Raw genomic sequence first — 24,300 nt, 5'->3', positions numbered from 1 at the left:
TGTTCTGTCATTTAAAGCTCTGTAGTCAATGCACCAGCGCACGGTTCCATCTTTCTTTCTTACCAGCACTGGAGCTGAGGCCCATTCAGAAGATGATGGCTCAATTACACCTGCTTGTAACATCTTGTCAAGGTGTTGCTGTTCGAGATCTTGGAATCCAAGAGGTGTTCTTCGCATCCGGTGTTTAACTGGAGCGTGGTCTTTTGTATCTATTTTATGCCGGACAGCTGTAAGGCAACCGAGATCTAGGTCGTGCTGTGCAAATACATCCTGGTATTCGATTAATAACTTCTTGAGTTTTAACTTATCTTCTTGACTAATCACATGCTTTATAGAACGTTCATACAGGTCTGTTAAATGGGATGGCAACGTAGACGATTTTTCTTGGCTTAAACCTGGTGCCGTGGGCACCTGGGTTTGTGTTTCTACGATGCCACGACGGACATCTGGAGTTCGATTTTCACTTTCTTCCGAAGTCTCCTCCATTATACTGTCAATCTCTTCTAAATGACCTATCGGTGTACCCTTTTTAATACGTATGTAACGATTCCCATCATTTAGAATAGTTACAGGGCAAGATTTGCCTTTTCCGACAACATGCGAAACTAAAACTCCACTAGCAAGGGAGCATGGCTCCAAAATAAACTCTTGTTCAGATCCTCTATGTGTATCAATGCTAAGGATCATTTTTGAATTTGGCGGGACTGTGATTGTACGCCTAATACAGACTTGTTGAGAAGCACTATCATCAGATCCAGTAACGAATGATGCAGGTATAACTCTGTTGTTAACTGTAAGTGATGGAGTGCTGAGGTTTATGACTGCACCAAGCGTATCCAGGATATCTAGACCTAGAATGACATCATCTGTAATTGGTGCCCTGCACACGTCCCATCTTATGTCTAACCCATCTATATTCAGGAGTGTGTTCCTAATGATCTTGCCAATGACTAGTTGCTCGCCCAAACAACGTAGCGTCACTGTTTCGGAACATTCTATATTCTCAGGTATTAATTTCTCGTTGACGAGTGTAATCATAGCTGCTGTATCAACAATCATACTTGCATTTTGTTGAAACACTGTTCCCCTTACTGCCAAACGTTTCCCAATCGTACGTCTTATAACAATATCAGACGAAGCCGTGGGCCTCGGTTCTGATTTGTCGGGTGGTATTTTCCCTTGGCCATGTGATTTAAGAGTCGAGTGTTGGCCTACCGGCTCGACCCGTTGGCATTTAACGACTCAGTTGTTGGATTAGAGCTAGGATAAGCTCTGTCGCCAGGTGAAGAAGACCGTTGTTTAAAGTAGCCTGGATTTCTAGAATTTGGACGTGGCGATGGTGAACGTTGACGTTGAGGACTAAATGACCTCTGTTGAGGACTATATGACCTTTGTTGGGGACTATATGAACTTTGATTAGGAGGTGGTGTAGGTGATCGATACGCATTGTACTTAGGTGGTGTATATCTTTCCGGAGACCTACCACGTGTATGTTGATCAGAAGAAAGCATCACCTCTGTCAATTTGGTCACAAGTTTAGTCAAGTTCCTTACTTCCTTTTCCAATGGACTATTAACAGTACTAGCACTTTCTTTGTCCTGTGATTTACCAGCGCTATCAGCAAATGAGACCTGTCTGTGAGCAAAATTTGGACTTCTAGATCCATAAATAGCCTTCTGATTTGCTATGGACGTTTTCATGATTTTCAACGCCTTATTGATGGACTCTGGGTTCCTTTCTATCACGTGACGGGCAGCCTCCTTGTCCTTGCAACCTCTGAGGAATGCCTCTGTGCCAATTTGATCAATGACAGAATTGTCACATTTATCATACCCATCCATTGCAATAAAATGGACCCGTTCAGCAAACTCCTCCAGTGTGTCACTGTCTTGCTGCCTCACATACTGCAACTGACGTCTTGCTGATACAGGTTCGTCCTTTTTGCTGAAACGCTGTTTCAGTGCTTTCCTTAAAGCCTTATAGTCATCATCGATGTTGACCTTTCTTGCATATTCTAAAGCCACATCAGCTAGACAGTCCAATAGTCGGCAAACTTTCTTCCTATTTTCCCATTGTCTCTATCCTGCTGTTCTTTCAAACTGATAGATAAAGGCTTCCCACGTAAGAAAACCTCTTCCTGTGAAAACTTGCATTTTAGGAAGCTGGGGACTTCTACTCCTGTCTCTCGCCCCAGAGTTTTCCTGCCATCTAGAGTACTCCCTATCAAGAGAGGAGTCTGACGAAGAGCTGTGACTTCTTTCCTTTTGCTTTTTAGTGCGTGATCTTGATGACCTGCTAGTGTCAATTTGCATTGGTGACAGGCCTGTCGATGCGACTGTTGTCATCACAGGGGTCATAAACGCAGGCGGAGGTTGTTGTATTATTGATCCTATATGAGGGTACAGAGCTGTTCTACTCTGTACTAAAGACGCTGCATATGATTCGCTACTTGTAGCTGGTGCAACGTGTAAAGGTGTACTAACATTGATACCCTGAGATACATATGGCGTACCAACATAGGACGGTGAAAAAGTAGCCGTTGCTGGAGTTGTGTCATGTTGGGGTTTATATGCAGTGGATGCTCCTTCAATGCCTTTGAATGGATGCTGTGTTACCATACCTGAGGTTGTCCCGTGCAGAGCCGAGAGCCCTGGCACGCTTCCCTTGTCACTCAGTAAAGGCAAAGAACCTTGCATATGATAAATCTCCTGCTCACTAACAAAAATTTCTGGCATACCTTTGCCCTGAGACTGTTGAAACAACACTGTGTTGTGCAGAGCCGAGGGCCCTAACACATTACCTTTGGCACTCGATACTGGAGTTGTACCTGCCTTAGATTCAGGCTGTGTAGTGTGATCAAATGACATAATTGGTGAGAGACCAAATGTTGGAGGCTTATTTTGCAGTAATGGAGTACTGGCAATATACGGAATAGCTTCAGATTTCTGTTTAACAGGAGTATCCATAGAAGGGAGCTTGACTTCCTTATTCCTCTTGTCAATCAAAGTGCTAACACTTGATGCCATCTGCTGAAATGAACCTGGGTGTTCAAATGCGCTCTTAAATTGCACAGTACTTGCCTCATCATTAGCAGCAGCCATCTTGTCTAGCCGTCTTCCCAAGGCATTAAACTTATCTGATGTTAACTCTTCCAAACGTTTACCGTTAGCATCAATCTTCTCGTCAATTCTCTGTTCTGACCGTTGCACTTGTTGGGATATTGCCACTATGTTTTCTGAACTGATTTTTGTTGCTTCTTTTTGTTCGGCTTGAATATTTAACAAACCGTGAAAAATCTGTTCAATGCGATCCTCACTTTGTTTCACTCTGTTTTCAGTCTCAACAGCTCTTATTGCATTTGCTTTTCTATCCGCCTGAAACTCTTGGTATAGCTGTTCCAATGAGATTTTGGTATTTTCAGCTTGTTCTGTTAAAGTATTATCAGCTATATGTTCTTTTGTGAATATGTCATCATGTATCAACTCCTCTGTTTCAATGTTTTCCTTCAGTTCATTATCATCCCCAATTCCTGACATGTTGTCTTTATTTCAAATTACAATATTCTTAAATATTTCAAATTACAATATTATGCAACTCAAAACAATATGACAATATGCACTGAGTAATTACTCAAGGCAAATAAATCTCAAAATCACAACTTTTATGTGTGACTCAAGACATAAACAATGCAGCTTTTTTATAAAAGCTACTACTTTTACAATTTCAAAAATGCAGGCAACAAAATAGGGCAGAACTGGAACAGAGACTCAGCTGACACACTGTACTTTATTATACGGTGTATAATATGTTGCTCATAAATATTTATGAGTGTATATACCTTCTTTAATATAAAATATCAGTCCAAGTTCAGTATAAAATATTATACGAAACCAATCTACTGAAATGAAGACTGTTTCCGGTTTGCGTCTGCGCAATGGAGTTTTGCAGACAAATGACTTCCGTGAAGAAGGACCTAATGGCGATAACCGGAAGTTCCTAACCTTATCTGATGAAAAATATAAAATATGAAGATTTCATACGTGCTAAACTGTACAAATTTGATGAAATTTAATCTACAATCAATCTGATGTAAATTTATGGTAATGCGCACGTAATGAATTTACAAAAAATCAAGTATTAAAAGTTTTCAAATCTGCAAAGGCGCCCTCGTGGAGTTCGCCTCACTTGCTAAAAATTTATTCGTTCTTTGTCGTCCTCGTGAATCCTCGTGACGTCAGTCGTCCAGAGGTATTGCTTGGCATACTGTAAGATATGGACTGGTTCTTCTATGTATACATAAGCGGCACCACAGTACTATTCGATAGTTCAACAGCAAACCGGGCATTACAACATTTATACGGGACATTGTTGAATTTATAATGTGCAATAACTAATGGATGGCAAATTTTAAATTTGAGTATACTTAACATGACCTTCATGTATTATCAGTAGCAAGATTTTGATTTAAAAATCATGTGTAGGAAGGTTCTCAACAAATGAACACTGATGACAAAATATGACTATAATTTTTTGAATTCTCAAAATATCCACAAAATAAAACAGTCTATACTGTATAATAGAAAATCAACGATTAAGACTTATTCCCGTTATGTCTATATCAAAACATATGCCTCTTAATGGCGCTAACAACAAAACACAAAATTCAATATCAAACAATGCCATTAAAAGACAGATTTTGATCATTTTACCGTTTAAATTTGTCGAGAATTTTTATTACCTGGTCCTTGGTTTCGATTAGAATGTTTAACACGATTTCAATTTTCGATCGTTCAAAATATTGGACTTGACCCCACGTATTTGATACAAAGAGTAGTGGTCAGGTCGTGCTCTGGTATAATGTTTTTTTTTATAATCGAATTTCGTTGAAATGGTTAGTATCAAATCTGGAAAACGATGATCCCCTAAAATGTACTTGTCTATTAAGATTAAATTTTAATAAATATTTTTCATTCCCGTCATTATTAACAGAATAAAATTGTTGGAAGTGAATTAATAACACAATTGTTTTATCAAAATCGATGCAAAAGATTTTAATTTTAATTGCTGTATTCCCTATGTCTTGTTTATCATGTTTTTTGTTAATATTTTTCACTATATCTTGCATTATTTTTTTTTTTATTATTTTTTTGTCCTTGAACATGTTCTACCATTTATGGACGATCATATATGGGAAGTCATATAGTAACATATAATATGCCTCAAATAGAACAAATAGGAGGAGTCAAAACTATCAAAAATCGTTTAGTCAAATATTTTTTTTTCTTCGAAAAACGAAATACAAGGTATGACAAACAACAATCAGTATGCGTTTCAAAGTGAATTTTAACTGAACCCATTAGAAATAGATGGGTCATGCATATACTATGTGTCTCGGCTATTAAAAGAAACAAAATATTAAAAAAAGAAAACGTGACATGATTGCAAATAACACAAATGTCCACAAACGACCAAAATAACACGGACATTTACAACTATAGGCCACCGTATCGACTTCAACAATGAACAAAGTCCATACCAGATAGTCAGCCACAAAAAGCTACTCATTGACACATGTAACAAAAGTAAAACAAGAAAACTAATAGCCTAATTTATGTACAAAATTCACGAAACACATAACATGTAACACATTAACAAACCACAACCACTATATTACACATGTAGCATGATCCGGACTTGGGACAGGCATATACATATAAACAGAATGTTGCGATGTTAAACATGTTAGCGGGATCTCAGCTCTTTCCCTAACCTTGGACAGCGATGAAACAATACAACACAAGAACGTACTATTAAATCAGTTGAAAAAGATCGCCTTTGTGCGCCTGTTTCAAGTCAGGAGCATCTGGCCTTTGTTAGTTTTGTATGATTTTAAATTTTAGTTTCTTTTACATATTTCAAAGTTGAGTATGCCGTCCGTTATAACTGAACTATTTTACATTTTTGTTTTGGGGATAGCTAAAGCACGCCACCGGGTATGGGAGTTTGTCGCTACATTGAAGAACCATCGGTGGCTTTCGGCTGTTATCTGCTCTTAAGTCGGGTTGTTGTCTCTTTGACACATTCCCCATTTTCATTCTCAATTTTATTATAACTCATCAGATGGATAAAAAAAGAACAACATCTCACAAAAACAAAGAGTGGACGTAGCCGGGTACTTGTATATCCTAACACGAAAAAAGATACTAAGTACTGATCTGAGAGAACTCGCAGTTACTGGCAGCTTGTTCAAAGTCACTAACAGCTAATTAAAAAATGTCAACAATAGAAGTGAGACAAGGATAAATTATTTGATTGCACCATTCGATCTACATAAACTCATTCTCATTCAGATAAAAAAAATTCTCAACATATTTTATAATTCTAAAATATGAAATCAAACAAACCAAGACAAATCCTAATTCATGAGTTTGCTATCTATTTATATCTATGTGTATGTGTGTGTATACCGTGTTATATGACCATCTGACATTTTGTTATTTTTGATTATGTTTTAGCAAGTTATGAATATATGAGTATATAAGATTATTTGAGTTAAATCGGTTAACAAGAATTTGACAGCTAAAGCCTCTTTAAAATATCTGCTACGGTGAATACATTTATTTACATTGTAACTAAATAAAACCATAGGAAAAGGAATACTATAAATTAAACCAAAAATACAAACAAAAACGATTAAATCAAATACCAAAAATTAGAATTGATATATATATATATCAATATATTTAATGTCTTCCAATGTATGCTTTTCACCGCTTACCCTAAACCAGAGGTGCTAGCTGAAATAAATGAAAATTAAACGAATTATTAACAATTCGTACACATTTTGAGTAAAAATCGTACACATTTTGAGTAAAAATCGTACACATGTATTTCATCCTACAGAACTTGATATTGAAGACAAAAGAGAAACAGCTTCTGCCTTGCGTTAAGGCTCATTTCTCGAATTTGACTTCACGGTAATCTTAGTACCAGCATCTTTGACAAAAGAGGAGACGATATGTATTGATTATTGCTAAATACCACTTGCACCAGCATATGGGATATACATTTTAAAACTTTTTCGTAATTCAAAATCGGCATTTGTACTCGGTCGTTTTAGAATGTACCAGTGTCTGAGCTGACATTTGATGAACTAGGATTATGTCATAGAATGCCTCGTCCTTTTGCTTAAAAAGTTCATCAGCAAAATACCAATACTTGTTGAATAATATTTCGTATCAACTTTACAAACAGTAAACGATGGTATTAAAGTATTGATTCTAGGTGACATCTTATTTACATTCGTATGTGTTTTTGAAAATTATTACCTTTTCTGTGCAGATCAATTTTGGTAACATCCATTTGTCGTGGCACGTGCGATTGTGCTATAGTATGATAGCGTATTATTGTCCTTCGTTTTTGCTAATGTGCTTTCGTTTTTGTTTTCTTTGTTGACATATGTGTTTCTTTTAATATTATTTATTGTTGTATGTATAATGAAATACTACACAAAAATATCAGTATCAAGTCAGACATATGACAGTTGTTGTTTTTCCGTTCGATGGGATTGGGTTTTAAATTAAGCCATTTATTAGGGACTTTATGATTTGTTTTTTGCCGCGGTGTTCGATATCTCTTTTTACTTTTGAACCTGGTTACAAAACTACCAAAACCAATACGAATAAACGCACACACAAAAAATTGGACACAAACAAACATTTACAACTTAAAATGTAAACGCGACCATATAACTACAATTCCGTGAAAGAGAAACACTGTTATAGATGTATAAAAAAGTTCTTTTAAATATGGTTAGATATGAAAACGATAAATACTTACGATTTCTGAATATCACTGAGATAGAAGCAGTATCATTTCCAAATTCGTTTTCAGCTGTACAAGTGAGAGTACCAGATTCGTGTGTCTTGATAGCAAATAATGTCAATAGACTACCTTGTTGATGAAGCTGATGGGACGGAAGCGTTGTTGACTGTTGTGTAAACTATATTCATGAATAGACGTAATACAGTTAGATGCAGATAATGTCATTGTAATTTTATTTTTTGTCTAATGTAAATAAGGTCTTATCTGTCTCACGTAAGCAGAGTACTTAGCTTTGAACATTTCTTATTACTTCAAATCACTGGACCTTGTTTTCGGGGGACAGGGTATCACAAATGTTGTCCTTATAGGCATGTGGCTTCATCCACAACTTCAATTATATAATACAAGTAGTTTCTTTCAAACTTATCTGAGTAGAAAACTTAATAAATGATGATGTCGTTGTCGCCGTCGCTGTAAAGGCAAAATTTTATGTCTCGATTATTGTGACTTTTGTAACAAGCGAGAATAAATGGTGTTCACATATAGTAGCTTAAATGACAGGCTTTATATTTATTCCTGACCACTGTCGAACCGATATAAATTACGGTTACCGCGAAAATGAGCATTGTATAACTTTTTGTGTGATCTTCGTTGACCTTAAATAACCTGCAGTTTTGACTACCAAAAGGGAAATGAGACAAGTATTTTTTTTACCTAGTTAATGTATGTGGAATATCATAGATCCAAAACATTTATTATGTCAACATGTTAAAGGCAAAATATACCAGGTCAACTACTTTTTATCATATTTATAGATAAAACTGAGAAACCGGATTGCTCTGTAAATTCTTATTGAATTAATATGTATTATTGAATTAGCTTATTTGTATTACATACAAATTTTAAGAACAAAAAAGTCTTCAAATTCAACGTGACATAAACATGAAATTGAATACTACGTCTTTTTTGACAAATGGAAGTTGAATCAAAAGGGTTTAAACAATAAATATACTTACAGACTTGAAAGACCATTTGATTGATGGTGATGGATGTCCAGTTGCGATACATGTAAAGTTGTGTGAATGTCCTGTCATTATGACAGCTGTTTTTGGAGGTGTAACAATTTTGGGAAGATCTGATAAATGACATCAAACATGTTTGTTATTAACCCCGACTGCAATATTTCAAATTAAGTTATAGTTATCAGCTCAGTAGTCAGAGGAGTCAGTGATTTAAGAAATACTTTTTTTTCATAATCTACGTTGATAACATAAGAACTTATCTTAATCATGTTAATCTAAGAATCAGACACTTTTCGGCAAATTTTGCGTAAGACGTAATATGCTATTTTTTGCAGATCATTTTGGTTATATAGCTTTAATTTCAATTATCTTTGTTTTAAGCATATAGACCTAAGAACTGTTTATGTTTTCACAGTTTCATCCAACTATTCAACAATTAAATGATTGTGAATGGCTAATTTTTATTATATGTTGCATAATGCACTTTTGAAAGAATACAAATCAAATTTAAAAAGGGAAATGCGATACCGAACAAAGTAAATGAAAACGTCACACAATTATGTAGGTTTTGAATAAAGTGTTTGTCCTGTTTTCTGTGGTACATATGTATGGATTTAAGACTTAGGATGATAACTTCCAACATAAAAAAAAAACACTTTAATATTTAATCCTTATTGTAATTATTATGTTTTTAGAATAAAATAAATATATCAATATCCTACCATAGATTACTTTCAGTAAAATGTTTGCTTGACTGGTTCCAGCATCGTTTGTTGCTATACAAGTATAGTATCCGGAAGTAGTATTAGTCACGTTATGCACACTCAAGATATTTCGAGAAGACTGCAACATTTTCTATTGTGCAAAAGTTATAAGACAAATAATGAAACTATTTGTATTTAATTAATTGTACTTTTCTTTATCTTTTTTAATTTAATTATCACTTAATTATTGCAGATACGACCAGTACATGTTAGAGACAACCCCGTGTTTTAACAATGATCAAAATACTTATCGTTTACGTTTATTAAGCCTAATTTCTAATATTTCAAACGAAATTTTCATCTTAAGCTATCATCGAAAACATAAATGCTACATACCGGAATTGTCATTATTTATTTGATTTAACCAAATTCATCTTATTTATTCTGAGTCTTATAACGATAATTGACTTTCTATTTTTTTTTTTTTTTTTAATTAACAAATGTTCTGGATATTTTAATAATGAAAAAATGATACCCAACCAATTGTCGTTATATTGTGCAGATACAATTTTCGACTGTTCAAACATTTCTTCTTTAATAAGTAAGTTAATTCATTTTGATAAGAGAATAGTTGTTATAATAATAAGATATTGTATACATTGATACTCTCGAAAAAACAAATATCACCCTATGTGAGTTTTTGCAATCATATCATTTAATTAATTTGACATTTTTACCTATTATGTCTGTTTGTTTTGTTCATACATCGTTTTCAATATATAGGAAAAACATAACATTTAAATGCATGTACCAAGTCAGAAATATGACAGTTGTTAGGCATTCGTTTGATGTGTGTCAGCTTTGTGTTTTTGTTAAAATGATTAGGGATTTTCCGTTTTGAATTATCATCGGAGTTAGAGTATGTTTGTTATTTTACTTTTGCAAATTTGGAGACAGATTTTCTATTTATTGGTAACACTGGTTTTTTTTTAGTTATTCATAACATTGTCGAAACTTTCAACAAATACCAAACATTTGGAATACATTTTTCAAATAAGCCATTTCAGGGGAAAAAACTCTTTTAGTGCAAACTTTAAACTGGACATATAAGGAAAATTTTCATTTTTTGTGTAACAAGAAAACAAGTTCGATGACACCATTTTTTTCTTTTTCTTTTTTTAAAATATATAATAAAACCTATCTTTGCATATTTATTTTAAAATTATCTTGATTATGACTCATTGATTTCTCATTATGCACACAAATATGTTTTATTCATGAACAATCTAAGCACAATTTGGCAATTTTGAACGACACATACCTTGATAAATAGCGAAATGACCCATACCTTTTATCATATTTATGAAAAAATATAGTAAAATCTTCAATTTGGCAAAGTATAAGACAATTCTTACTGATGAGTCTTATGTAGACGAAACGCGCGTCTGGCGTACTAAATTGTAATCCTAGTACCTTTGAAAATTATTATTATTTTATTTTTTTTATTATTCAACAACAGTATTCCTTGCTGTTAACAATTACTCCACTGATACAGCTATCTCAGTGAAGGTCCCTGTGTCATTAGTACCAGAAGTTCAGAGATTCTTCAGGTAGATAAACTGCATATTGAATAGTCGTTTACAAAATATTATAAATATTACATCAATATAGATAAATAATGCTATTCTAATTATTTTAAAGTATTTATATTATCTGGCCTTATTTTCGGAATTTCATAGTTCATCCGAGTTTGGGATGACTTCTATCAGTTTCCATGTGTTTCCGGATAACGGTTTTTTTCAATCAATATCGAACAAGATTGTAATTATCTTTGATCTACATCATTATTCAGGTAAGACAGCTATAATTTGAAAGAATAATAGTCGTACGGTAATCAAAGAACAACTATGCTGTTTTTTGGGGGTTTTTTGTAATGTATAATGCCTCGTACCAGATTATAATATAAATATTGTATTTAATGTCTATCAAGCATCATAAATAAATACAAAATTAGATAATAAATTAATTAATACACAATGATAACATTACCAACCATGTTACCAGTTCAAACAATTCAAATACACTTAAAAATTTTTCCTAATATTCCTTTTCTTTCATGGTTAAAAAATTTGTTTTGTAGAACGAGCCTATTTCTAAGCTCAGTTTTAAAAACAGAAAATACATTTATCTTCTTTGTTCTAAACTCTGACAAATAGTGTATTTTGTGAATTGAAAATATAATAACTGTAAGAAAAAAATTAATATCATAATATTCTATATCATTTATTTCGTAACCCCAAATCAAATTTTTTAGTGTTAAAATGTGTTTTCCAAGTTTAACTTTTTCTATCAGATTAAATATGTCTTTCCAAAATTTATCAAGAAAGTGGCATGTAATAAAAAAAGTGTTCATAATCTTCTGTAATATTACAGTGATTACAGTCTGAGTTTTGGCATATTTTCCATTGTTTTAATAAAACTTTGTTTGGAAGATTAAAATGTAATAGTTTCCATCTGAACATTTTTAATTTATTTTCTTTCAAATAATTATGAACAAATTTTAGTATGTTTTGAGCTTTTTTTTCTGTTTTCAAAATTTAGCAGTCTCTTCCATTTGTAAAAGCCAATTGGTATTTCTTTATCTTGTTCTAATAGTATTTTTTAAATTTTACTTGTTTCTAATTTATTTATATTTTGTTTAAAGTTATCTTTGTCATAAATATACACAACATTATCTGTTAGTACATTAGTTGTTCTTGAACATTTTTCAGCTAATATTTTAACCCATTCGTTTGGTAAAGCTTTTTTTAATTTTAAAAATTCAGTAATCCAGTTCGTCTTTTTATTAAGCTTTTGTCTAATAAATCTTTCTGTTATATTTCGAGATTCATCTATGATATCATTTATGTATATTATGTTGCTATCTATCCAGTTTTGGAATAATAATGTTTTTTTCTTGAAATTTTATCCACTGATTTCCCCAAATAACTTGTTGGCGGATTAGTCTGTAGTTTTTTGGTATTTATTATTATTATTTTTGTTCTTGATCCAAACTTTGATTATATCAAGATACAACTCTGGTAGTTTTTTTATATCTGGTATTGAATTTATACTATCCAGATTCATTTGCAATATAAGAAGATTGTTTCCAAATTTGTTTAAATAAAATTTTGGTATTACCGTCCAGTTTAAGAATTGCTCTGCATTTAATCTTTTAATCCAACCTATTTTTATTGTTTCTATGTATTTCTCTAAATTAATCATTTTCAATCCCCCATTTAATTTGTCGTAACTTAGTACGGAGCGTTTAACTTTTTCTGCTTTGTTATTCCATAAAAATTCATATATCATTTTTTTAAACTGGTTTAAATACTTTTTATCTATGGTTGAGACAGATGCTAAAAATGTAATATTAGGAATAATTAATGATTTAGTAACTGTTATCCTCCCTATCATGGTTAAGTTTCTCTTTTTCCAATTAAGAATAATTTTTGCTGATTTTTCTAAAAGTTTTTCAGCATTTAATCTTTGACACTCTTTTTTATTATGACCAACATATATACCTAGGCTCTTTACAGGTATATTTGTCCAGTTAATATTTTCATGTTTATCTTTGCAGTTTTTTTTTGCTTCCCAAGCCAAACACCCTCAGTTTTAGCTCTGTTTAATTTCAAACCTGACAATGTTCCAAATGTTTCAATCATATTAAGTGCTTTTGAAATGTCTTGTTTTGTTCTAAGAAAAAGAGTGGTATCATCTGCTAGTTGACTAATTTTTAATGTGTGAGTTTTGCCATCAAGATTAATATCAAAGCCTTTGAGGTCATGATCTTGTCTGATCCTACATGCTAAAATTTCAACAGCAATTACAAAAATTATCGCACTGCATGGGCACCCTTGCCTAAATCCACGAAAAATGCTTATAGGTTTTGAAATTCAACCATTGTTTATAACTGAGCTTTTAATATCAGTATATAGAACTTTAATCCATTTCAACATTGAACTTTTGAATCCAAATATTTTTAAAGCTAAAAACATGAAATTCCACTCTAAAGAATCAAAAGCTTTTGAGAAATCTAAGACGAGAAGAGCTCCCTCTATGTTGAATTTTTCTGCAAAATCAATAATATCTTCAATTTGTCTAATGTTATATCCAATATATCTATTTTTTACATACCCATTTTGATCCCCATGAATAATTTGTGGTAATATTTTACTAATTCTTTGTGCTAATGACTGAGCTACAATCTTTATATCTACATTTAATAATGTTATTGGCCTATAGTTATCTAAAGATAGTGGGTATTTTTTTATGTAGAAGGGAAATAACTCTTATTTTTTTGTAAATTAGTTAACTCCCCTTTTTCATATGAAAAATTGAATGTATTAACATCAAATTCTTTCAGATCTTCCCAAAATATCTTGTAAAACTCTACACTTAAACCATTAATGCCTGGGGCTTTATTGAGTTTCATTTTAAATAGAGATTCTGTGCATTCCTGGATACTTAATAGACCTTCCATACTTTCACTTTCTTTATTGGTTAATTTATGATCAATTTCTGTATTCATAATGCAATCTTTAATATAAGTTATGTTAGGGTTTGAACTTTTGTATATATCTTGATAAAATTCTCTTTCAAGTTGCAATATTTTTGTAGGATCTCTGTGTATCTCCCCATTTTTATCTTTAAGGGCTGTTATTGGTTTTTTTTGTTTGCCTAGATTTTTCTAATCCTAAAAAGAATTTTGTATTTTTTTCCCTTCTTCCACCCACTTAATTCTAGATCTAATTTGTGCCCCTTTAGTTTTCGCTTCATATAAATTACTAAGTTTATTTTCTAATTTATTGATTTCATCATTGAAATAGGCAATAACATCTTCTTGGCACTTCAAATTTATCCATTCATTTAACTTTTTAAGTTTATTTTCTAAAATGTTTATTTCTTTTACATTGTTTTGTGCTTTCCTTTTACAGAATGCTATAGTATAGTCTCGCACCTCTGTTTTAAAGAGATCCCATTGAAGCCCAATGTCATTGGTAAGTAATACTTTACATTCATACTGTTTTATAAGTTTCTTAATTATGTTTTGATACTCATTACTTTCTAAAACACTATTATTTATTTTAAAATATCCTTTTCCTTTTTGTTGTGATCTACAGTTTATCATAAGAGGTATTGCTTGATGATCTGTATGGGTTATAATGGCTGGTCTTATGTCTGTTGATTCTATTTGAGTTCGTATTTCAGGACAGGTTAAAAAGAAATCAATTCTTGATGCTTCATTGATGTTATTTTTCCTTCTCCAAGTAAATTGTATTTTTTTGCCATGTATTTCTCGCCATATATCACTTAACTTATGCATTTTTATTAAAGATTTTAAACTGGGTACAGCTTTTTTTTCTTTAAAGGACTTTTTTGACATATTATGCTTGTTGTCTATATTAGTTAAGGTGTCATTCATGTCTCCTCCTATAATGACCATTCCTAAGCTATTTTTAGTTATAACATCTTTAACTTTTTTAAAGAAGACATTTCTTTTTTTGGGGTATGTTTGGTGCATAAATATTTACCAAAGTATATATACTGTCTTCAATTTCAATATTTAAAGGATTAACCTGCCTTCCTCATCTTGAAATGTATCTATAAATTTACAATCTATCTCATTATTTATGAAGATTGAGACTCCTTTTGATTGTGAGGTTCCAAAGCTGTGATATTGTTGACCTTTAAATTCATATTCTAAATTTATTTTCAATTCGTCTATAAAATGACTTTCCTGTACAAACAATATGTTACATTTTTGATACTTCATCCACATATATAATCTCTGTCTTTTCTCTTTTGCACCAAGACCCTGACAATTTAAGGAGCAAATATGTATTTTTTTTGTCATAATTTTCTTATTAAAATTGGTATGTGTTTAAAATATGGCATGTTAACATATTCAAGCTAATAAATTCCTGTATGACAATACAGATGCATATATATATATCAAATAAACTCAAATCTATATAAAATATTTGTGCTATACATATTTTAGAACATCTATTAATATATTCTATATAAAATGAGCAGTATCTTCTGTGTAAACATGTACTAAATTTGACAAGTAATATTAAGCAATATAAAATTGTCTGCTTATATTTGTTTAGGTATGATATATTCATTTAATTCTTTTGATTAGTGATGCATTTTAATAATACATTTTTTGGAAACATATTTTCTTGGTTCAATAAATAGCACGTCTTGTTTTCTTTTTTCAGCTGCCTAACGACCTTGACACTGACAAAGGCTTGGCATGAATAAAAACAGTGATCGAATATCGTGGAACCAAACTGCTTGTAGCTGTGTTTATATACTATGCCATAAGTGGATTTAATTTGAAAGAAACTGGATGTATTATGTGAATAGTGAAAGATAATAATATCACCTGGAATGTACCTATAGTGTGTGATAACATTGTGTGAGGGAATTCGACGTTTGCTGTACCACTGTTCACTCCAGCGCAATTTATGACAATACCACTGTATCAATCAGAATAATTTTTTTTGCAGTGTTTTAAGAAATGATTTTACTTTGTTGTCGCGTTTTATTCGTGATACATACAATGTTTTAAAAAGGCGAATTTTCTGTATACAGTCAATGATTATGTTGACTTTTGAAGGCCAAACTTTTTACAGCCTTAAATACGCAAATAAAAGATCCAAAAACTATACCAATACAGAATGACATGTTTATGAAATTATAGCAAATCTATTGGTTAATAAATTGTTATTCGTTGTTGCAAAATAATGAACTTAAAATATCTGACATTTTCTCCCTACCCAGTTTACCCCTATACATTTTTATGATGTGGACTGGTCATTGTTATTGAATCGTAGGCAATTTGATTGGATTAATTTGTTATTAGTTTACCTTCAAACTTGTTTATGCCTTTCATACATGACTATTGATTAATTAGAACGTGCATGAATGTGTACGGTAACTAAAATTACCTTCAAACTGGACACTGGACGAGTCAATATTATGTTTTATCAATGAAAGTTAAGGTATGAAAGGTAAGAATTGCCACTTCTTCTATTTTCACAAAATGTTCTGAATACACAGTTGAAAGATTATTTTTTAAAAGCCTATTGTGGAGATAAAAGAGAAAGTTTACAAATAAGACGTTTTTTTCCATTAAACAAGTCATTTCTTAAGAGAAATGCCGAAATATATTTTACGCACGACTACGGCAGGTAAAATTATTATTTATCATAACAAAAAAAAGCATTTGTCAGTCTCATTGGAAAGTGTTAATTACAATTAATCCCAAACTTAAGAAGTCAGTAAATAAAGTCAAAATATGTTCGATCTGCCTATTTCTGAACATCAAAAGTCAATACGATCGTTTTAAAGTCAATTTCGTCTACCTCACAAAATCTTGTTAGGCACTTTTTTTTTATAGCAATCGTCGAGATTATTCTATTTTTAGAATTGGAATGTATTTTAAACAAATTAGTTATCAACGGAAAATCCCTTTGCGTAGTTGATAAGTGAGACATAGTTATTGACAAATGGACATCTTTAATTAAACAATAAAAAGAGAATGTCTTATGTGTAATCAAGCATTTGAACATGTAATGTTCTATAAATAAATTGTACAAAATGTGTGATATCAGAACTTTAAGTCTGATGTATATGACAATAAATAATAGATATGAATATACTGTTTTGGACTTGTATTTATATTTACATTTCTGAATTCTAATATCTTGAATTATATCAAATAAATAATCTGTATTATAAGTGCTGTTATAATTCATACATGACTCAATTTGAGGCGATTTATATACAAATTCATTCTTTTTGTATCTTGTGTTATATTTAACTATTTCATATTTTCCAGTTTCATGAATATTCATCCCTGAATGTATGTAATCATTTAATACATCACACTCATTTTTTTTTCATTTTTTACTTGTGATAAAAATAAGCTTTCTAAAATAATTATATACAAATATTTACAATTGCTAATCATGATTATTTATTTTGATCTTTTGGTATTACATAACTTTATCGTTTCTGGACTTAAGATTTAGTCTTTTGTATAAGTCCAGCTTCTTTATGTTTATCTTCTGTCGGGGTTGTTGCATTTCTCTTGCCTGTGTTTTTAACTTTAGGTGTATCAGTATTTTCAGATGCTTGTCCATTAAAATACTGTTCAATATTTCCTTCAGGTTTATCATTCTTTTTGTTTTTGTTGTTTCTACCCCTTCTGTTTCTACTACGGTCTCCTACAGGATCTGGTAGGTCTTTCACATTATCTCCACTTTTTATTGCAAGTGGTTTATTGCCTTGATCTAGATTTATGCTGAATGAAGCCATTGAGGTTAATGGCTGAAGTATCGATTGGGATTGAGGTGCTTCATTGTCTTCAGTATCTGCATCGTTGGCATCTGATTGTTCATTAATAGCGTCCTCGTGATTGCTACTTAAATCATCTGAACAATCTGCTTGCTTATGTCCAGGTTTTTTGCATTGTCTACAGACCCATTCGTTAGGACACTGCATTAGTTTGTGGCCGGTCTGTAGGCATTTGTTGCAGACTAACTTTTGACCATCTGTATTTTGCCCTGCGTGAAGTATAGTGGCAATATATTTGCCAACAAGCATTGTTCTGGGCAACGGTTTACTAACTTGTTCGCACAATACAATTCTATCTCCGGTTTGACAATTTGTCAACATTCCGTCAACTCGGAGGCGTTCTCTGTAGGATTTATAAACGACACATCCATAATATTCTAGAGTTCTTTCAATTTGTCCGTCATCAGCCGAACATGGTACATTTTATACTCTGACTTTTAGGTGATTTGGGTTTTCATGTACAATGATTCTAGGGTTTCGTGTGTAAACATTCACTAGTTTGTCTCGAATTACAAGCCCTGGTGTTACCATGGATTCTCTCTCTGAATCGTTGTCGAGGTATGTCCTCCACAGACCTTTGACTCGTTGTAGTCCTTTAATATGACTTCCTAGACATACATTGGCGTCTATTATCTTATATAGTTCAATTTGTGTGAGGAACTGATCTTTATTGGGTCTGGTGTATCCAAAAAAGATCAGTTTCTTGTATAAATACTGGTTTGACGTCGGATAGTACACTTTCAATAACAAATGTCTTTTGTGTCACCGACGAATATGTCTCACCTTGATTTCTGTCTTCGGCCATCTTGTTTTTGCTGTTTTCATCTGACATTAAATTTTGGATTTTTTCTGTCATTTGCGACATTATTTCTGACAAAACTACTATTCAACTATGATTACTAACCACCAATGAGTGCTAGACATAAAAACAGTCAACTTGATACAATCTAAACTACGATTTTCATATATTTTTCGGAAGGAACGAGAAAAACCGCCTTGGCAATTATCTATTTATTATTATTTTGACCGCTGGGTCGATGCCACTGCTGGTGGACGTCTCGTCCCCGTGGGTATCACCAGCCCAGTAGTCAACATTTCGGTGTTGACATGAATATCAATAATGTGGTCATTTTTATAAATTTCCTGTTTACAAAACTTTGAATTTTTCGAAAAACTAAGGATTTTATAATCCCAGGCATATATTACCTTGCCTTTATTTGGAACAACTTTTTGGAATTTTGGATTCTGAATGCTCTTCAACTTTGTATTTGTTTGGCTTTATAAATATTTTGATATGAGCGTCACTGGTGAGTCTTATGTAGACGAAACGCACGTCTGGCGTTCTTAATTGTAATCCTGGTACCTTTGATAATTATTTTCATACACCTGGACGACCTTAAGTGAAATACTACTTGAATGCAATGGTCTAGCGGAAAGAGCACTTAAATATATCGAAACTAGTAGGTTACAAACATTCATGTTAAGACCGCAGCATATTATAAAAATATAGTTACATTCTTATATTTCCAAGTTATTGACGGTGCTGGATAACCAGTTACGTTGCATACCAGTCTAGCATCTCCATAGTAATTTACCTGTACCATAGTTAATGCGTAAATGAGTGGTACAGTGTGCAATTGTTTTGGTTTTGCTGAAAATGTTACGAAACTGATCAATACTTGATCACTTTTACAAAATACACACATTAAAAACTATGAAATTACAAAAAGCTGTTTAATATTAATTTATTGATACATGGAACGAAAATAGAATGTAATATTTTTTTCTTCCTTTTGTTGAAAGTGATGGACTGATCTCTTGTAAGAGGAACAAAATGCGCAGGTGATTCAAAAGCTTACCACATTACAAACACCAGACGGAATAGTATTTTTTGTTTGATTTTTGTCATTGCAAGAATTTTTTTTTTTAGTTCTAGACCAACAGGACAGAATAACCTTTAAAACATTGTTATCCATGTCCTTTCTTCGTTCAAGCAGTCAGTTGTTACAGTGGGTTGGGTTTTTAGGTTAGGGATATACATGATATGAATTCGCAACCATGTCCGGTCGTGATGGTTACTTTAAAATCTATGCTTCTTGAAAGGCTGTTCTCTCTTCAAAATCTTTGTCATGCAGCATTCTAAATGTTCATTTTTCGGCATACAATTGTAATTCAGTGACATTCCAATTTCTTTGTTGTCTTGAATAAAATATTTGCAGTACACTCAATCAATCATAGATATAGAAAGATGTAGTATGAGTGCCAATGTGACACCTGTCCATCCAAGTCACAATTTATAACTTATAAATATGAATATACACTAAACTTAAGTCTTATATTTTGAAGAATTTATAATATTAAGTAAATGCAGAATTTTAGTATAATTTTTACCTTTAACAATCACGTGCACAACTTTGATTTCAGTTCCTAATTCGTTCTTAGCCGTACACATGTAAAGCCCATTATCATCCGTTGTAACGTTTTCAAAAAGTAAGAAATCAGCAAGCTGCCTGGAGTTGGACGGTAATGTTTGTTTCTGGAAAATATGTACTTAACTAACGTTACGAACATCTTTGAAAAACAAAAGAAACTATATACTTTTATTATATGGGCTTTTGTGTAATTTAGTAGTTGATTGATTCATAATATCTAATAAAACATTTTCGTATGGGATCTAGCAAATACACCTAAAATAATCAGGTTAAATTAAGTCATAAATTAAATCATTCAAGTAACATTCATGTTGGTGATAGAAATTCAAAGTGTTTCTAAACTACTAATATGTTCCGTTAGATTCTTCATATAGATATAGGAAGATGTGGTGAGAGTCCCATTGAGACAACTCTCCATCCAAGTAACAATTAATAAAAGTAAACCATTATAGATCAAGGTAAGGCCTTCAACATGGAGCCTTGGCTCACACCGAACAGTAAGCTATGAAAGGCCCAAAAAAATGACTTATGTAAAACCATTCAAGCGGGAAAACCTAATCTATATAAAAACGAGAAATACGTATGAACTACATAAACAGACTACAAAAGTGAAAAGTGCTGTAAAGTTACGTTGGCATTATGTACCACATTTCCAGGTTGATGTTATGTTTTTGGAAATCAAACTTTCGAAATGGATAAACTACATTGTAGATACGAATACTTACGTCTATCGACTCCCATGTAATAGAAGGCAGAGGAATTCCTTCCGCAAAACAAGGGATATAGAATACATCTGTACCTTCATCTATTGTTTTCTGTTCATTCAAGTATATCGTTGGGGCAATTTTTATGGTTGGTACTGAAAGACAAATGATGACCAATCGTAAATGTGTATTTATTTCTCGAAAACTACCGAGTACTCGTATATGTAGATTTAAGTTTATTTTTATAGTAAATTAAGAACGGCATTTTTTGGCTCTGGCATTTACTTAATCGACAATTAATTTTTGACCAATAATCTTTGAAAATATAGTTTTTTTTTGTACAAGAATGGGTGACACAGAAACAACTGATGTTCTTAAACCCTGCTGACTGCCTTTAAAGATTGGCAAATAACAATATATAACAAAATAAAACAGTTATATTGTTCATTTATGCCGATTTGTATGTAAGAAAAGATCAATTATGAAAAGTGCACATTTAGTACACATTCATTTGTCTGGTTATGTTCAAAAGATAATTTTGCCATAAAATAAACAGTATCCTACCCAGATGCTCATTCAATGTTATCTACTTTTATGACTCGAACAGTCATCATTATTGCACTCAATATTAACAAAAATCATATTTATTGAAGAAATGTGCCCTTTAAAATGTAAAATGAAACAGAAGTATTTTGATAGAATCTCTCTCTCTCTCTCTCTCTCTCTCTCTCTCTCTCTCTCTCTCTCTCTCTCTCTCTCTCTCTCTCTCTCTCTCTCTCTCTCTCTCTCTCTCTCTCTCTCTCTCTCTCTCTCTCTCTCTCTCTCTCTCTCTCTCTCTCTCTCTCTCTCTCTCTCTCTCTCTCTCTCTCTCTCTCTCTCTCTCTCTCTCTCTCTCTCTCTCTCTCTCTCTCTCTCTCTCTCTCTCTCTCTCTCTCTCTCATATCATGATTATTTGGTTAACAAACCAGTTTGACAGTGTCTCCCAGTATACCCACGTGGACAGCTACAGTTATATCCGTTAACCATATCATTACATACTCCTCCATTTACACATGGAGAACTGTGACACTCGCTGATATCTACAAATAACAATTTCTCTATCCATCAATCAATATTTCTTCTCTATTGTTATATATTTGATTTCTGTGCTAATGAAAACAATTAGTAGATATAGAAAGATGTGGTGTGAGGGCCAATGAGACAACTCTCCATCCAAATAACAATTTTAAAAAAGTAAACCATTATAGGTCAATGTACGGCCTACGACACAGAGTCTTGGCTCACACCGAACAGCAAACTATAAAGGGCCCCAAAATTACTAGTGTAAAACTATTCAAACGGGAAAACCAACGGTCTAGTACTTAGATGATATTTTTTTTCTTCAAAATAGCAATTTGTGTGTAATAAATTTTCTTAAATTCAAAAATTTGATTTTTTAATACATGCATGACGTTTACCAAAACTGTGAGCAGATACATAATTCAGCAAAAGCTTTGCATTGTAACAAAGATTTGTCTTTGGCAAACGACAAAAAGTTGACAGAATTTGTAGAATAGGGCAAAGTTCTTATTTAAATATAATTGTTATATTATAGTTCTTTTCTGTTTGTGTTACATTTTAACGTTTTCTTCCTGTTGTGTCGTTTGTTTCCTCTTATATTTGAGTGTTAATTTACGTTCCTATAAGACGTGGGACGATACTTTTCTATCCCAAATTCATGTATTTAGTTTTGATGTTATATTTGTTATTCTCATCGGATTTTGTCTAATGCTTAGTTCGTTTCTGTGTGTGTTACATTTTAATATTGTGTCGTTGTTCTCTTATATTTAATACTTTTCCCTCAGTTTTAGTTTGTATTTTTTTGATTTTTGAGTTTCGAACAGCAGTATACTACTGTTGCCTTTGTTTAATATCTTTGAATGTGTTACCTCGACAAAAGGAACAATTCGGCACTTTTAACATATTAAACTATCTTATGGTCATTGCAACATGTATATGTGTTGTATTTCCTTTTCGTACCGCAACAGCAATCATACAGTTCTAATTTCAATGTTTGCATATTATAATTCAATTTGACAAAATCGTGCCTATGTCTATCAATCAATTATAATCATACCATATTGACAATGTATTCCTCCATATCCATTTGGGCAATTACACGTGTATCCGTTCATTCGATCAATGCACACCCCTTTATTTTGACAAGGATTGCTTACGCATTCATCCACTGAAAACAAGTTCATATATGTAAAGCCTATACAACAGATTGTTATAAAAAGCAATATTTCACCAGTAGTCACACTATATATTGCATGATCATAGGAAACCGACTGAAATCGACACTGCATAGCTATGATTGTCATTATTTTAAATTGGTTGACTTATACGACGTAGCAATGTATCACTTTGTAGAACATGTATACATGTTACTCATATCATAAATAACCATCGGAATTTGTCACTGCGTTGGAAACCTGTTGGTGACCCTCTGCTGTTGTCTGTTATATAGTCGGTTTGTTGTCTCTTTGACACATTTCCCATTTCCATTCTCAATTTTATCGTCTCACAGTTTGTATGCCCCATTTATAGACATGATGTTTTTTGGTCTGTGCGTCCGTTCGTTCGATTCAGGTTAAAGTTTTTGGTCGAGGTAGTTTAAGATAAAGTTGAAGTCCAAACAACTTGACACTTAGTACACATATTCCTGATGTTGTTAAGGTCCATTGAACCTAGAAAATGATAGTGCGGATGGGGCATCCGTGTACTAGGAATACATTCTGGTTTGTACTTTTTTTATGTTATTATAAGGAAAATCTTTCAAGCTACAATACATTTAACATTATTTGATGGAAATTATCTAAGTGTACACCTTAGGTGAAATAAAAGTATAACTCATGCGTGCTACAAATCAAAATTTGCAATACACCAAAGATGACGAGCAGTAAATGGTTATCTTTCTGAAGCACCTGCGGAAACTCCTGTTCTTTTAAGTGATTAAGTTTATTTGCTAATTCTTTGGTTTTCTAAAGATTGTTTGGTTATTGTGTGTGTCATTTCGTCGTTTTAATTTCTGCCATGGTGTTGTCTTTTATGTTGATACTGAATGTATGACATAAAGAATTCATTTGTCTTATTACACTTTTGTAATAAATGATAACTAAGTGTCGAAAAGACTATATACATTATACATGTTATATACAATGAC

At 32.4% G+C, this 24,300-nt stretch overlaps 1 protein-coding gene and 1 long non-coding RNA gene across 2 annotated transcripts in view; one reads left to right on the top strand and one right to left on the bottom strand.

Moving 5' to 3' along the window:
• Window positions 1–6,712: 6,712 nt before the first annotated feature.
• Window positions 6,713–24,300, bottom strand: part of LOC143052863 (peroxidasin homolog) — a 32,719-nt gene continuing 15,131 nt past the window's right edge. The window contains exons 5-13 of the mRNA XM_076226003.1: window positions 23,212–23,322; window positions 22,061–22,174; window positions 21,117–21,250; window positions 20,351–20,495; window positions 19,474–19,610; window positions 9,569–9,701; window positions 8,841–8,959; window positions 7,840–8,002; window positions 6,713–6,797 (exon numbers count right to left, since the gene is read on the bottom strand). Coding sequence (XP_076082118.1) covers window positions 6,775–6,797; window positions 7,840–8,002; window positions 8,841–8,959; window positions 9,569–9,701; window positions 19,474–19,610; window positions 20,351–20,495; window positions 21,117–21,250; window positions 22,061–22,174; window positions 23,212–23,322 — 1,079 coding nt within the window. The 3' untranslated portion in view covers window positions 6,713–6,774. The remainder of the gene's footprint in view (window positions 6,798–7,839; window positions 8,003–8,840; window positions 8,960–9,568; window positions 9,702–19,473; window positions 19,611–20,350; window positions 20,496–21,116; window positions 21,251–22,060; window positions 22,175–23,211; window positions 23,323–24,300) is intronic.
• Window positions 11,326–15,991, top strand: LOC143052866 (uncharacterized). The gene is made up of 3 exons (XR_012971274.1): window positions 11,326–11,402; window positions 14,527–14,589; window positions 15,817–15,991. It is a non-coding gene; the product is annotated as an uncharacterized LOC143052866 (long non-coding RNA).

The sequence above is a fragment of the Mytilus galloprovincialis genome, chromosome 11 (genome assembly GCF_965363235.1).
Source record: "Mytilus galloprovincialis chromosome 11, xbMytGall1.hap1.1, whole genome shotgun sequence".
Classification (NCBI taxonomy): Eukaryota; Metazoa; Mollusca; class Bivalvia; order Mytilida; family Mytilidae; genus Mytilus; species Mytilus galloprovincialis.
This window is presented reverse-complemented; position numbering and strand designations above follow the sequence as displayed.